The sequence below is a fragment of the Poecile atricapillus genome, chromosome 1 (genome assembly GCF_030490865.1).
Source record: "Poecile atricapillus isolate bPoeAtr1 chromosome 1, bPoeAtr1.hap1, whole genome shotgun sequence".
In the NCBI taxonomy this organism is placed as follows: domain Eukaryota; kingdom Metazoa; phylum Chordata; class Aves; order Passeriformes; family Paridae; genus Poecile; species Poecile atricapillus.
The window spans coordinates 176,884,010-176,896,793 of record NC_081249.1 but is presented as its reverse complement, the minus strand read 5'-3'; the positions used below and the strand labels follow the sequence as shown (position 1 = coordinate 176,896,793).

Here is a 12,784-nt window from a genome sequence, read left to right as displayed (position 1 = left end):
CTTAAATGCCATGTTTAAAAATGCTGCCTGGGTTTTTATTATAGCTGTCAAAACATTATATTCTGTGTGAAATACAAGAGATTAACATCAGAAGGCAGCCAGTCACTTAATGAAATCAGGTTTTTAGGCCATTGCAATGGATGGTGTAAAACATATCTACATCTCTGAAGACAGGCACTGCTGGGGCTTGAGGCTGGGGATTTTTTTACATTATTATTATTGTTATTGTTATTGTTATTGTTATTGTTATTGTTATTGTCATTTTAATATTATTGAGTAACCTGGTCTAGTAGAAGGTGTCCTTGCCCATGGCAGGGATTTGGAACTGGCTGATCCTGAAGGTTCCTTCCAACTCAGACCCTTCTGTGATTCTGTGGTTATGATGTACATCCACAGTGGCAAGTCCTCAGAAAAGTTCAAGAATCTCGTGTTTGGTCTGACATGGTCTTTATGGCACTTTCCTTACCTGTGCTCTGGAGCCCAGCTGTGATCTGTGAAGAAAAAGTGTTATTGGTAGAAGGTATTCACAATTCTCACCACCCTCCTGGAAAATGTGCGTTATAGTCGTGGCAAAAAACCTAGAAAATTTCTCAAAACTCACCATTTTTTAAAAGGTGAGACCTTGGTACATGAAATCCACCAGCCTTGTGACTTAAGTGTTTTGTTTGCCCTCTCTTGAATGTCTTTTCTTTGGTGAAAAAAGGTGTTTCCTCTGGTGTAGTCATTTGAAGCATGATACATCACTGTTTTTGACTATTGGCTGTTCTATACACCTATAATTGAACTTATTCTGTATAGATCTTTTTAGATGAAATGTGTGCTAGTAAGCACTTAGGGTAGTAATAGCAGTGATGCAGTGACCACTAAGATTTGGATTGAGAACAGGCACTTCTTTAAAAATATTTAATCAGCAGTTCTGCTTTTGCTGAGTCCTAAAAGAAATTTCTTCTCTATTTATTGGGCTCTTGTCCTTTACAGAAGGTCATAACCTTTCCAGGGAGGCCAATTTCATCACTGCAGAAACAATATCTTGTAAAGTGGCAGAAAGAGTGCCCCCCTCCCCAATCTAATCAGGACAAATAGATCATTTGAAACCACCAGTTGAATTCAGTGGTGTGAGTGATGTGGAAAGGTGCAGGTTCTGTGCTCCTGTGCTTCAGATTTCTTCTGTTGGAGGCAAATAGAAATGAAAGTGAGAAAACTGCACTGGATCAATGCTGCCTTCAATCTTCCAGAACTCCTGCATGTGACAAACAGCTTCAAAGCTCTTTGCTGGAAAAGAGAGTGAACTCTGGATAGCCTTTTCCCAGAGTGGTTCCCTTCCAAGCCATTAAGTCATGCTGCAGAGCAAATTGTGTGTTAGCAACAGTAAAGCCACCATAAAATTTGTTTCTTTATTTAACATCAGGCTGGAGTTATGGTTTTGTCTCTATCCTGACAGTAAATAAGACACCCCCTTGTGTTCTTATCTAAGTGTTTTGCACGTTGTGTAAGGAACAGCACTCCATGAGTGTGTGCTATTCCCAAGCTTTTTGATTTTAACTGAGACTGAGGTTTGTTTGATACTGGCATTGTGTATCTTTGCCTCTTGGTAATACTTAATGGTCAAACTGCTTCATTTTTGTCCTTTCCTATGCCTTGCCAATAAAATGGAAAAATAATCCGTGGTGTTTCACATAGGTGTCATGAAGACAGAGCAGCTCAATCATTTTGGGGGCTGCTGTTCTGGAAGAAGCTGTTATGGCAAAGAAAAGTATAAATAATAAAATTAGGAACAGATCTGTGCTCCTCTATAGTAGGGGTGTAAATAAAATGCACCAAGGTTGAATGAGCACTTCAAAGCACAATGTTCTTAAAAAACAAAAAGAGAAAGAAATAAACAAATCTCTTTCAGGTTAGGCATGGTGAGGTCTTCACACATCTGCACCCACAGATTCCCTTCCTGGCCTTGATGTACCAGGTGATAAAGGCTTCAAAATTATTGCAAGTCTTTGGCCTTGGGTTTGATTGGCTGAAAAATCCAGCCTTGTTAAATGACTCTATTTTGTAAGAGCAGTCCACTGAGCTTGTTTTAAATTAGTGTTAGAATAAGGATGTTTGTTTAAGACTGAAATGGCCATCTGGAGAGTCTCTTTTCAGTCATTTTATAACTCTCAACCATTTTCTTTGCAAATAAACTATGGTGACTAATGCTTAGTTTCTTATGGGAAGTTAGGAAAAAAATTCAACTAACTTTTATGAGTAAGAGATCGTTTCTAAAAAAAAAGAAAAGCTGGAGTTGTTTTCTTGCATAATGTGAACTGATAAATACATGTAAAACACTGTTTTTTTAAAGCTAAGTTTAATTAAATGTCTAGTTTCTGCCCAGTGCAAATAAACTTTGCAGGGAGAAATGAAAAGTTGAAAGCAATTAAAATGAGGTGCTGTGTGTATACAGTACTTAATCATTCTCACTGTGAAAACCTTGTTTTTACAAGTTGGCAGCATTACAGATACACTGCCAATTTCTGCTTTTACTCAAAAGTTCAAGGCCAAGGGGGACTGTTAGATCATGTAGTGTGACCTCTTCTAAATCACAAGCCTCTGAACTGTATCTATTTATGTTACAGAGTCCAGTAATTTGTCTGACTGCAGAACAGTTTTTTTTGCTAACCTGTGCTTTGCAGAAAGGCACAAACTCATCATGTAAAGACAGCAGAAATTCTGCTTCTTCCCATGGCAAATTACCTTGTGCTTCAAAACCAAATAGGACACTTCAGATTTATTATCTGATTTGTAATGAGGTTTTGGCTTCAGTTTACAGCTACTTCAGTTTCCAGCTGATTTTTCCTTAAAAAATGAAGAGTGCCTGTTAATGTCCAATCTATTTTAATATTTGCAGAGATACAGAATTAGTGCTGAATGCAGTGTTATCATCTATGGAAGTCTTCTCCTGCTTCATCTCAGATGTTCTGTTGAGACATCTGGGGGTTACATTTATCCTGTTGTGTTGTGATTTCTCATTCCATTGCTTGCCCAACATGACCATAAACTCTTTTCTAAACATGCTTCTCTCTTACTTGTATTTTCCCACTGGAGTTCTGACTTGTTCCTGTTTCCACACTTGCAAGCCATAAGTTGTACAAAAATACCACTTTGTAAGTGAACTGCCTTACCTGCTTGTCTGCATCTAACAAAAGTCACATTATCAGTCTTTATTATCCCTATATTTTATAATTGTTGACTTTCATTCCTCAATTAATTAGGAGGCTGTTAAATGTGAACAGAACTAAAAAGTGCTTGTTACCATGTGTTAACTGGCTGTAGGTACAGGGAGGTGATTATTAGAAACAACAGAGGAGTAAAATGACATTTTTTTGGCTATAATAAAGGTATGGAGTTGGTTATCAGAGTGTTTCTTTCCAGATTCATTAATCTAACACCTACAAAATAACAGTAGAAGCACTTCTGCCTGATTGACAATTGTCAGCACCTTTTTGGGGGGAATTTTTAAACTGTATTTATCCACTTACATTAGTAATTTCCTTAATAATATCCATTGTTTGCTGTAAGTTGAGTAAGACCTTGCATGGTGAGAAATGCACATTGCAATAAATGCTCTCCTCTGCTCTTTGCTGAATACATTTTTACATATAAATTACTTCTGGCTGGCTATTTACAATACACTTGAAAAACTGGGCCAAAAAATCAGCGTTTTCTTGATGATGGAAGTCAAGACTTTTGGGTATTAGCTAGGGCTGGATTTTGCAGTAGCACTGAGTTGTTAAATCAGGAGTTTACAGATTATACCTGTCCCTCTGTCAGTTTTGTGGCTGCATTTCAAACCTAAGTTCTGGATTTCTTCTTAGCTGCTAAATCACACATTTCATTCCAACTTACTGCCGTCCTTCAATCCTTTTCATGTTTCTGTGCCCTTATCTGCTAAATTCAACTTAAAAATTGCAATTTTAACTTCTTCATTGCTGCCAATACTGAGACATCTGTCTGTCATCTAAATATAGCACTTTCAGGTCCTGCCCTTTGGGAGTCCCTCCCTCATTCCCTCCATCCCACAGCAAAAATTTGCAGTGGATTCAGTAGGAAGGCTTGGATCAGCAGAGTGATCTCACTGGGTTTGTTCATGCACTGGGACCTACAGTTCATCTGCTCTTGTTGCAGGCACAAAGGTGAAGTCAGCAAGGACCCAGACCTGCCTTCACACTCAGAAGGTCATCAGCAGCCCCAGGAAGAAGCATCCTGTGTATGCCTTTGCCCAGCAGAGCCAGTACCTCTTCAGCCCCAGCCAGGATGTCCCTGCTGCCTCTGGTCCTCTGGAAGGCCAACTCATTCCCATGGCTATTCCACTAGGTAGGAGCAAATTACCTGGGGAAGATTGTGTGCAGGTTAATCACTGCTATTTCATGGAAATACAACTTTTATCTTCTCAAGTCAGTGGTTTGGGGGTTGGAATTAGATGATCTCTAAGGTCCCTTCCAACCCAAATCATTCCATGAGATTTGCACCTGCTCTTCTCATCAGAAATCTGAGGGATCAGTTGAAAATGTTCTGGTTTTCCTCATGCTTCATGCTGGATGTAAGGTGAGACCCTGACAGCAGTTCCTTGCTTAGCTGTACCTTTTTAAGTTCATTTTGGTTTTAGGCTTCATGTTCTTGCTTTCAGTTTGGTATCCACGTAAGCAGGAACTGAATCACTCACTCTTGGATTCAACATTTGCGATGACTTCAGCCCAACAATTTCAGTAGGACTGTGCCAAGCACAGTAAATTCCTTGTCATGACTTCTGGATTTTTGGACTTTCAATAGAACCTTTATATAGGGCTTGTTTTGAGAAGGGTTAGTATTATATAGGCGTTGAAATAAGGTAATTATTTTTTTAAAAGGCTGTCTCAGACAAAAATGTGTGGATTGTTAACTAAATGTAATAGTACTGTAGTTTCTGAATGGCAAACACAATTCTTGTTTTCAGCAGTAGATGTCACCAAAGTCAAGAAAAGTGAATAATATTTAAAAAGGTAGTGTTGACTTGACAATTTCTGCTGGAAAAGCTTAAAATTAGCTGGTGAATTACTGTAGTTTAGCTAATGTTAATCGGGGGCTTTTTAATTGGTCTGTAATTGCACAAAGAATCTCTAAAACATACAGAATACCATTTTAATTAATTTATTAATTTACTGGCTTTGGAGATGGGTATATGAAGTTCTGATTGTTTTTTCAACTGTCTTTAGGTCAAACCCAAAGCAGCAGCACATTACTGCAGCCAGCTGGAGTAATCATAGATAAACCACACCCTGTCACAGTTACAACCTCCCTTCCTCAAGTGCCACCACAGCCTCCAGTCGAGGTAAAAAAACCAAACATAGCAGTAATAGAGATGAGATCAGAGAAAAAGGACCCACCTCAGCTCTCTGTGCAGGTACATGTCAAGAGTGATGATGATTTGTTTGTTTGTTTGAATGAGTGCTAACTACAGGCAGCCTCATGCATCAGTAACACAGTTTGACATCAGTAGATGGTTTTCAGTGAGAACTAGAAAAATCTGTAATGGAGTGACCAAGCATTTCTCATGCTATAGTAATATATTTATTCATACTTTAACAATTTAAACATACTTTAAAATTTATTATTTGGCCAAAATAGAAAAATATTTTTTCCCTAAGTCACCTGTGCAAGGCATTTGTAAAATCTATGTCACATTTTCTTTTTTTTTTTTTTTTTTAATGAGGTTTTTGAGCCAGAACAAACTTGGAATAAAAGAAGTATAAATATAAATGTCAGTTTTCTTGGATGATTGCTTTGGCCTTTAAGATTTCTGTTTCAAGCATGATTGTCAGCCCAAGGGTTTCACTCCTGATAAATCAACCCTTGCAGTCCTTACCTTGTAGGTTGGGGTTTGTTGTTTGAATTTTTTACATGAGTCTGTTGTCAGGGAAGTGAATGTTTCTTACGTGTTCATTGTTTTGGATTCTGATTGTTGAGACTGCACACACTCCCCCACACCTTTCAGACACAAATGATTCATGGAGCTCAGAGTTAAACACACATAGAGTGTTCTGTGCTTTCTTCCCTTGCTGTGTCACTTTATTCCACCCACCTGCATTTTGCTGTTATTTCACCCACTTCTTAAATATTTATGGTGATTTTTCTTTTCCCAAAGGAATGAACAGTGAAATCTTTGTTCTTAACAGAAATACAACACATTTTAATACTATACTGGACATACCTTGATTATAAATTATATTGTAATCTTCTAAACTAATTGCAGGTCAAACACAAGAGCTCTCCTCTAACTGTTGTAGGTAATTATTATCACCTTCTTCTGTTCTGTGCAAGACAGTGCCAGGGAATTAGAGAACAGGAGAAATCAGGTACTGCAAGAGGAGAGGTGACTATTTCTGGTGTTAGTTTTTGACATTGCAGTAATTTGATTTTCAGAACCAAGTTGATATCAGATACAGGCATGAGAAAAGGAGAACGCTGAATTTTAGTGACTCAGAACCAGGTGGAAGAAAAAAATCTAAGAAGTTCAATGATAATAGCCAAGCTAATGGATAGATTTTTATATTGATGCTTTTTTTTCTGTCCTAGGTGTTACCAAGTATTGATATTGACAGTGTTTCAAGTGCCAGTGAGAGTGTAAGACACATTCGCCCAAGCTCTGAGCCTCTGCTCCCTCCTGTCGATGCTCTAATACAGGTACTGATTGTCTGGGAATTCAAACTTGTTCAAAAGGAAAATACGTTAAATTGCTGCAAAATTCTCATTGTCTTTCTTTAGTTAGAGAAATGAGACAGTTCTAGGAAAAATGGAGTAATTATTCTAAAGAATTTATCGCACATGGTATTTGTTTAAGAAAATGAAAAATTGTAGAAAGACGCTCTTCTGCCAAGATTACATGATCACCATGGTAAAACTCTAAGAAAAACAGTGTTCCTGTGTCCTGTAAGGAATTATAATCCCTTTTGGCCCATGCCTGCCTTGTTTTCTCTGGCTTCAGTGTTCTGAGGATGTTCCTCATCCCTCCCTCTGCTGCTTGGCTCTTCTGGAGTGGTCACTGGTGTGGGCGCTGAGCCCCAGGAGCCTGTGGGGTTGGAGTGGCCACTCTATCCCCTTCCCCTCCAACTTTTAAGAACTGTTTTTGATTTTGATCTGAGCAGCAAGGAAGGTTTTTGTGCAGCTCTAAGGGTAGCTGCTGCGTGCTGAGTGATCAGGACAGAGTGTGTGAAGGCTTGGTGAGGCAGTGATTATTTTTGTGTGCTTATTGTCCATTCTATTTTCCTGACTTCAGGAGCTGGGTCCTCCAAAGTCCTGTGATCCAGTCATTCACTCAGTCAGACAGAGATTGTGGACTAAAATAGTGATTTGTATTTAAAATCCTATTACTCCATCCTAGCAAGCTGATTAGAGAGGTGGAGCACCTCTCCTATGAGGAAGGGCTGAGAGAATTGGGATTGTTCAGCCTGGAGAAGAGAAGGCTCTGGGGTGACCTCATTGCAGCCTTCCAATACCTGAAGGGACCCTACAAGAAAGACAGAGACCATTTACAAGAGTAAGGATGGGGGGAATGGTTTCAAACTGACAGAGAGCAGGTTTAGATTGGATATTAGGAAAAAATCTTTGGCTGCGAGGGTGGGGAGGCCCTGGCACAGGCTGCCCACAGAAGCTCAGGCTGCCCCATCCCTGGAAGTGTTCCAGACCAAGTTGGATGGGGCTTGGAGCAACCTGGGATGGTGGAAGGTTTGATTTAATTGATTCTTGTCATGAAGTTTTTCTGCTAATGCATTTCTAACCCCCCCAAGATGAAATACCTAACAACTGCACTCTGTTTTTGTAAGACTCCAGAAGAAGTACACAGTGATGAGGAAGACACAGTGTTTCCAGGAACTAACTTCATTGATGTTACTGATGTCCTGCAGGTAATCCCATTGCAAAGGTGTCTTTTCCTTTTAATAATTTTTGTATTTGTTTCATATTATTCTGTCAAAACTGGAAACACAGTGTAAAGAATTATTTTGCTTTCCTAGCAGCTTTAAAAGTACACTTTGTGAGTAAGACTGAACTGTTTACAGTGTTATAGAGGATATTAGAAATTACTGTGTGTTGGTGAGTAGAGAAGCTTTTGAAAAATTAGAGTAAAAAGCTAAAATTAGCTTTTATTTGGATATGTTAGGATCCACTAGAAATACAAGTAGTTCTCTAAAATCAGCAATGATTATAGCACTTAGACTTTACAATTTCAAGCTCTGCATGTAATGAATATAGTGACAGGCTGAGAGAGCTGGGGTTCTTCGTCCTGAGGAAGAGAAGGCTCTGGGGAGACCTTGGAGCTCCTTCCAGTGCCTAAAGGAGCTCCAGGAGAACTGGAGAGGGACTTTGGACAAGGGCCTGGAGTGACAGAACAAAGGGGGAATGGCTTCAAACTGACAGAGGGCAGGGTTAGATTGAGATATTCAGAAGAAATTCTTGACAGTGTTGTTGTTTCTGGTTTATGGTAACACAGGTTTATTTGAGATCCTCTTTTACAGCTTAATTTTTTTAAGTAGCAAATCCTTCCTTTGGTTAGCTGACCTCTTGTCTGGGGGGTCCTGAGACACACTCAAGGTTGCTGAACCAGCCTGTGTTTCACTTTACTGAGCAAAATCTACTGTGTGTAATCAAAACTTACCCCAAAAGATATTCTTTTTACTTCTTTTATGAGTTCCTGATCCCAGGATTAGAGTGTACATCAAATATTAGCCCTAGAGCTTGCAGGTAGATTTATTTTTTAAATGAATGAATCATTTCACATTATCTGTTCATTGAAACAGACCTAATTTGATGGTTTGTCTATCAAAAGTGTGCAAATTCTTTATTCATTTACAGTTTGAAAATTATCTTATGTTACTGGAGGGGAGGAGTTAAAACTCTGTGGACGTTGTTCTTCTGTTAGCACAAGAAAAAGGCTTTAAAGAAATAATTTTAGGAACTATCAAAAAATGCTGCAATGTTAAATTTTTATTATGTGAATAATAGTTACTCATCTTTTCTTTTTTCATTTATTTTTCCTGGATTGCTTTTATCTTTTACTTTTGGCAATGGGATATATTTTAACCACAATACCAAAAATGTTCCAAGTGAAACATATGTTTGGCCTATGACCACACAGACAATGTTCTTAAAAATGTGCAAAGCAAACACAATGGGGAAGCATAAAATCAGTCTCTGGAGTGGCAGGGGTATTTAAGACATCAAAAGAAAGCAAAGTTATTGTTATAAAAGAGTCTTCAGATTCATGAAAGTATGTGCATAAAATGCTATACAAAAAAATAGCTTTTGTTGTCTTCCCCCTACTCCCTTTTTATTATGAAAGCTTAATTCTGTTAGAAGTGAGTAGGATAAGGATTTGTGTGAACTATCTTCCTTTTTTGTTTGTTTTTGTTGCCTTTTTCTGTGTTTGTTTCCCCTGGAAGTGTTCCAGGCCAGGTTGGACAGGGATTGGAGCACTGGAAGTGTCCCTGGCCATGGCAGGCCTTTGGAACAAAATGGTCTTTGAGGTCCTTTCCCACCCAAACCATTTTGTGATTCTGGGATCATTTCAGAGTGAGAAACTTGCTCAACTTACATGAGCCCACAGCTGACTCTCAGATTTACTGAGTCTGCTCTCAAATTCTTACAAGCAGCCACATCCTGCAGTTTCTGTAGCAAACTTCCTGGGATTTCAGATTAAATGAACTTTTTACTCCCTCTGAATATGCCCTAATTGCAAGGTAGGGGCTTTTCTCTCAGAATTTTTGCTTCCAATTTGAATGCCACAACAAAATGTGGAACCTGCAGAGCTCAGAGTAAATGTATTTTCCTCAACCCTCATTTCCCTTTAATGCTCTTGGACAGGACATTGATATTTTTACACTTCTCTCTTCAGACAAAAGCTCACAGGTGGCACCTGCAGTGCAGCCTGACCTTGCTCCCGAGAATGGCTTTAGAAATCCATCAAGAAGAAATCCATGGCTTAAGTTTCAGGAGTCTTTAATAAAAGACTCTGCATGTACATGTTTAGTAATGGAACAAAACTAATCTATAACATCTATTCATTTCAAACTTTTTTTTTTTTGTAACTATCTGAATGTAATTTGGGAAATAGAATTTTGGCTTGATACTTTATAATAAAGTACAGTGATTAATATTCCAATCATATCTGAAAGAGTTTCTAATTTATGCCATGTTTTGATTGGGGGTTGTGATAGATATTTTCAACAGTCTCCAGGGAAGCAAAATGCAGAATTTAGTGCAGATTACTCAAGATTGGTCTACAAGTTGATATATGTTCAAGTTCAATCTGTATAATTAAATACTGACTATTACATTATTTTTTTATTTCAGCAGAGATAATATATCACCCCCAAATGAATATAATTTTGTGCATTATTGTGGATTTGTGTGCTATAAAATATAAAATATTTTAGAAATGCAGTAGAGCTGCAAAAGTTTGTCAGAGTTACTAAATAGATGTAAGATGTATTGTATGTACTTGCTTTATTTAATCCAGATGTTTGTATTTTGCATACTTTCAGAGGTATTAAATAGGCAACATCAAAGAAAATTTATGGAGTAATGCAGGCAGAGGAAAATGCATAATGAAATGCTGGACAAAGACATCTTTACATTTGCTGTCAGAATGAATTATTGTTCTCAATACACATATCCCAACAGCCTGGACTGCTGAGCAGCTTGCAAGGCACCCAGGGCCTTCTGACTTCAACTTCACTGCTCATTTCTATGCCTAGAATGGTTTAAAGATCTTTCTTTGTCATTCAAATACACATATTCTGGTTTTCTCCCTTCTTTGAAGATTATTTAAAGATCCAGAAAGACCCAGTAGTTCTTTGTGTAATACCCATCAGGGACCTCTCTGACTCTGCAGTTTTAAAATGTGTTAGGGTAGGAGAAGTGTTAATGCTGGGGTGGAGAAGGAGACAGGGAAATGTTACTTTTTTCCTCCTTTCTCTGTTCTTTCTCTTTTCTGTGATTTTTTTTCTTTTTTTTTTTCATAGATAGTATATAGCACGGGGTGTTCTTATTTGGTGGGTTGAAAATAAGTTTAATTTATAAAAAGGAAAAGGAGACTTTTTTCTCCTTTCACTGTGTTGGAGATTAATCTTTGTAAATATTATTTACAGTTAGCTTTTATGCACCATCACATATTTCTCACTGGTAATTCAGGGCTCAGCTCCTCATCTCTTTCTGGCATGCCAAATTTTCTTCTTAGAGAGTCATATTACTATTAGAGACATTTGTTTTCAATATTAGAAGTGGAGGTTGCAGGTTCTCATTCATCAGAAGGCATTAAAATATGATGGGTTAGTGGCTGCTTTTTGAGACTTGGTGCTGTGTTTGTGCTCTGGGGGAAAAGGAGGGAGACATCTTTGGGAAAACCCAGATATTTTAACACACCAAGTCACTTCTCTGACTTTTTAGAAATAGCATTTTAACATTAAAATCAAGATGTCTTTGAGTGTTGTCTGAATTACTGCCCAGAAATACTTTCTAACTTCCAGCAGCTGAAGTTAGTGGAAGTGTAAACACACGTGTGACATATGTGTAAACTATTAATGTCTAGTTTTCAGTGCTGGCAAGTTTATTAGAGTTTTGATTGACTACATGCTCATTAACTTTTGTGAATTTGTCTTTTCAGACTGGAGACTCTAAAGAACAAGTTTGATTTATTTTAAGAAAAACAACCAAAACACCAAAACCCAACCCAAACAAACAAAAAAAAACCCCTAACCCAACAAATAACTGTAGAATGTTTCCTCAAGTTTTTTGTTTAGAGGAGGAGCATTTCTGGTGTGACATTAAAGAAACCTGATGCAGGTCACAAGTAAATTTTTCAAGTATTAGCATTGCCACTGGCTCCCTGCCCTGCACAGCACAGGCACGAAATATGAGCCAAATCATGTTTTACTGAGCAGTTCCTATGGCTTTATACCTCTACAGATTTATGATTTGCTAAGCTTAGAGTTGTATCAATTAACTACAATGCACTGAGGAGGGAAAATGTGGTTTGTGTGCTGTCATACATCCACAAATGTTCCTGAAAGAAAAAACCTGACAGCTACCTCAGTGACATTGCCTTCCAGAAATGTACCATAACTTAATTTACTGCTTATTTATTAGGATCAGGAAGAGGAGACGGATGAAATTCCAGAATTCATTGAGCCTCTTCTGGAGCTTAATGGCCAGTTTAAAGTTGCCTCGCCACAAGACAATGGTCCTTTGTTTCCTCCAGTGGCTTCTGCTCCTCAGCAGCCTGCTGATATTTTGGATGAACTGATTGAAAAGAGAGAAACTATAGAAAACAAGTTGATAAAATGGTGAGTTGCAACTTAACAAAGTGGCAAAGAATATACATGGAAGAAGGAATGATTCCCTAATTATCCTTCCCTTTTTTCTCTCCTCCATTCCCTTATCCATTTTCCTTTGAGCTGCCTTGCATTCTTTTATGTCAAGAATGCTCTTTTGTGTGCTCTTAGGTGTCTTGGTGTTTACTGACACTTAAGTGGGTTTTATTCTGCCAGGGTGGAACAGGAAATAATGGCAAAAATTGTCAGTGAGATGTGCCCAGCTCAGAGAGAAACGGTGCCCAGCATTAGCAGCTTAGAGAGTGAAGACTGTGAGGTTGTAACCCCTAACATTGGTAAGTAGGAATTATTGTTCTCAGCAGATGGATTATCTCAATTTTTGGCTAATTTTAACAAGCTGTGTAGGTGGCTGTTGCCTCAGCCCAAGGGTGGATAAACCTGAACCAGTG

General features: G+C 38.2%; 1 protein-coding gene across 4 annotated transcripts in view; it reads left to right on the top strand.

Annotated features, from left to right (window-relative positions):
* KIAA0586 (KIAA0586 ortholog) overlaps positions 1 to 12,784 on the top strand; it is a 67,171-nt gene that overhangs the window by 13,960 nt on the left and 40,427 nt on the right. For all 4 annotated transcript variants that reach the window (XM_058860748.1, XM_058860729.1, XM_058860721.1 and 1 more), the window contains 6 exons: positions 4,159 to 4,347; positions 5,226 to 5,413; positions 6,586 to 6,693; positions 7,833 to 7,913; positions 12,151 to 12,347; positions 12,552 to 12,670. In XM_058860748.1, coding sequence (XP_058716731.1) covers positions 4,159 to 4,347; positions 5,226 to 5,413; positions 6,586 to 6,693; positions 7,833 to 7,913; positions 12,151 to 12,347; positions 12,552 to 12,670 — 882 coding nt within the window. The remainder of the gene's footprint in view (positions 1 to 4,158; positions 4,348 to 5,225; positions 5,414 to 6,585; positions 6,694 to 7,832; positions 7,914 to 12,150; positions 12,348 to 12,551; positions 12,671 to 12,784) is intronic.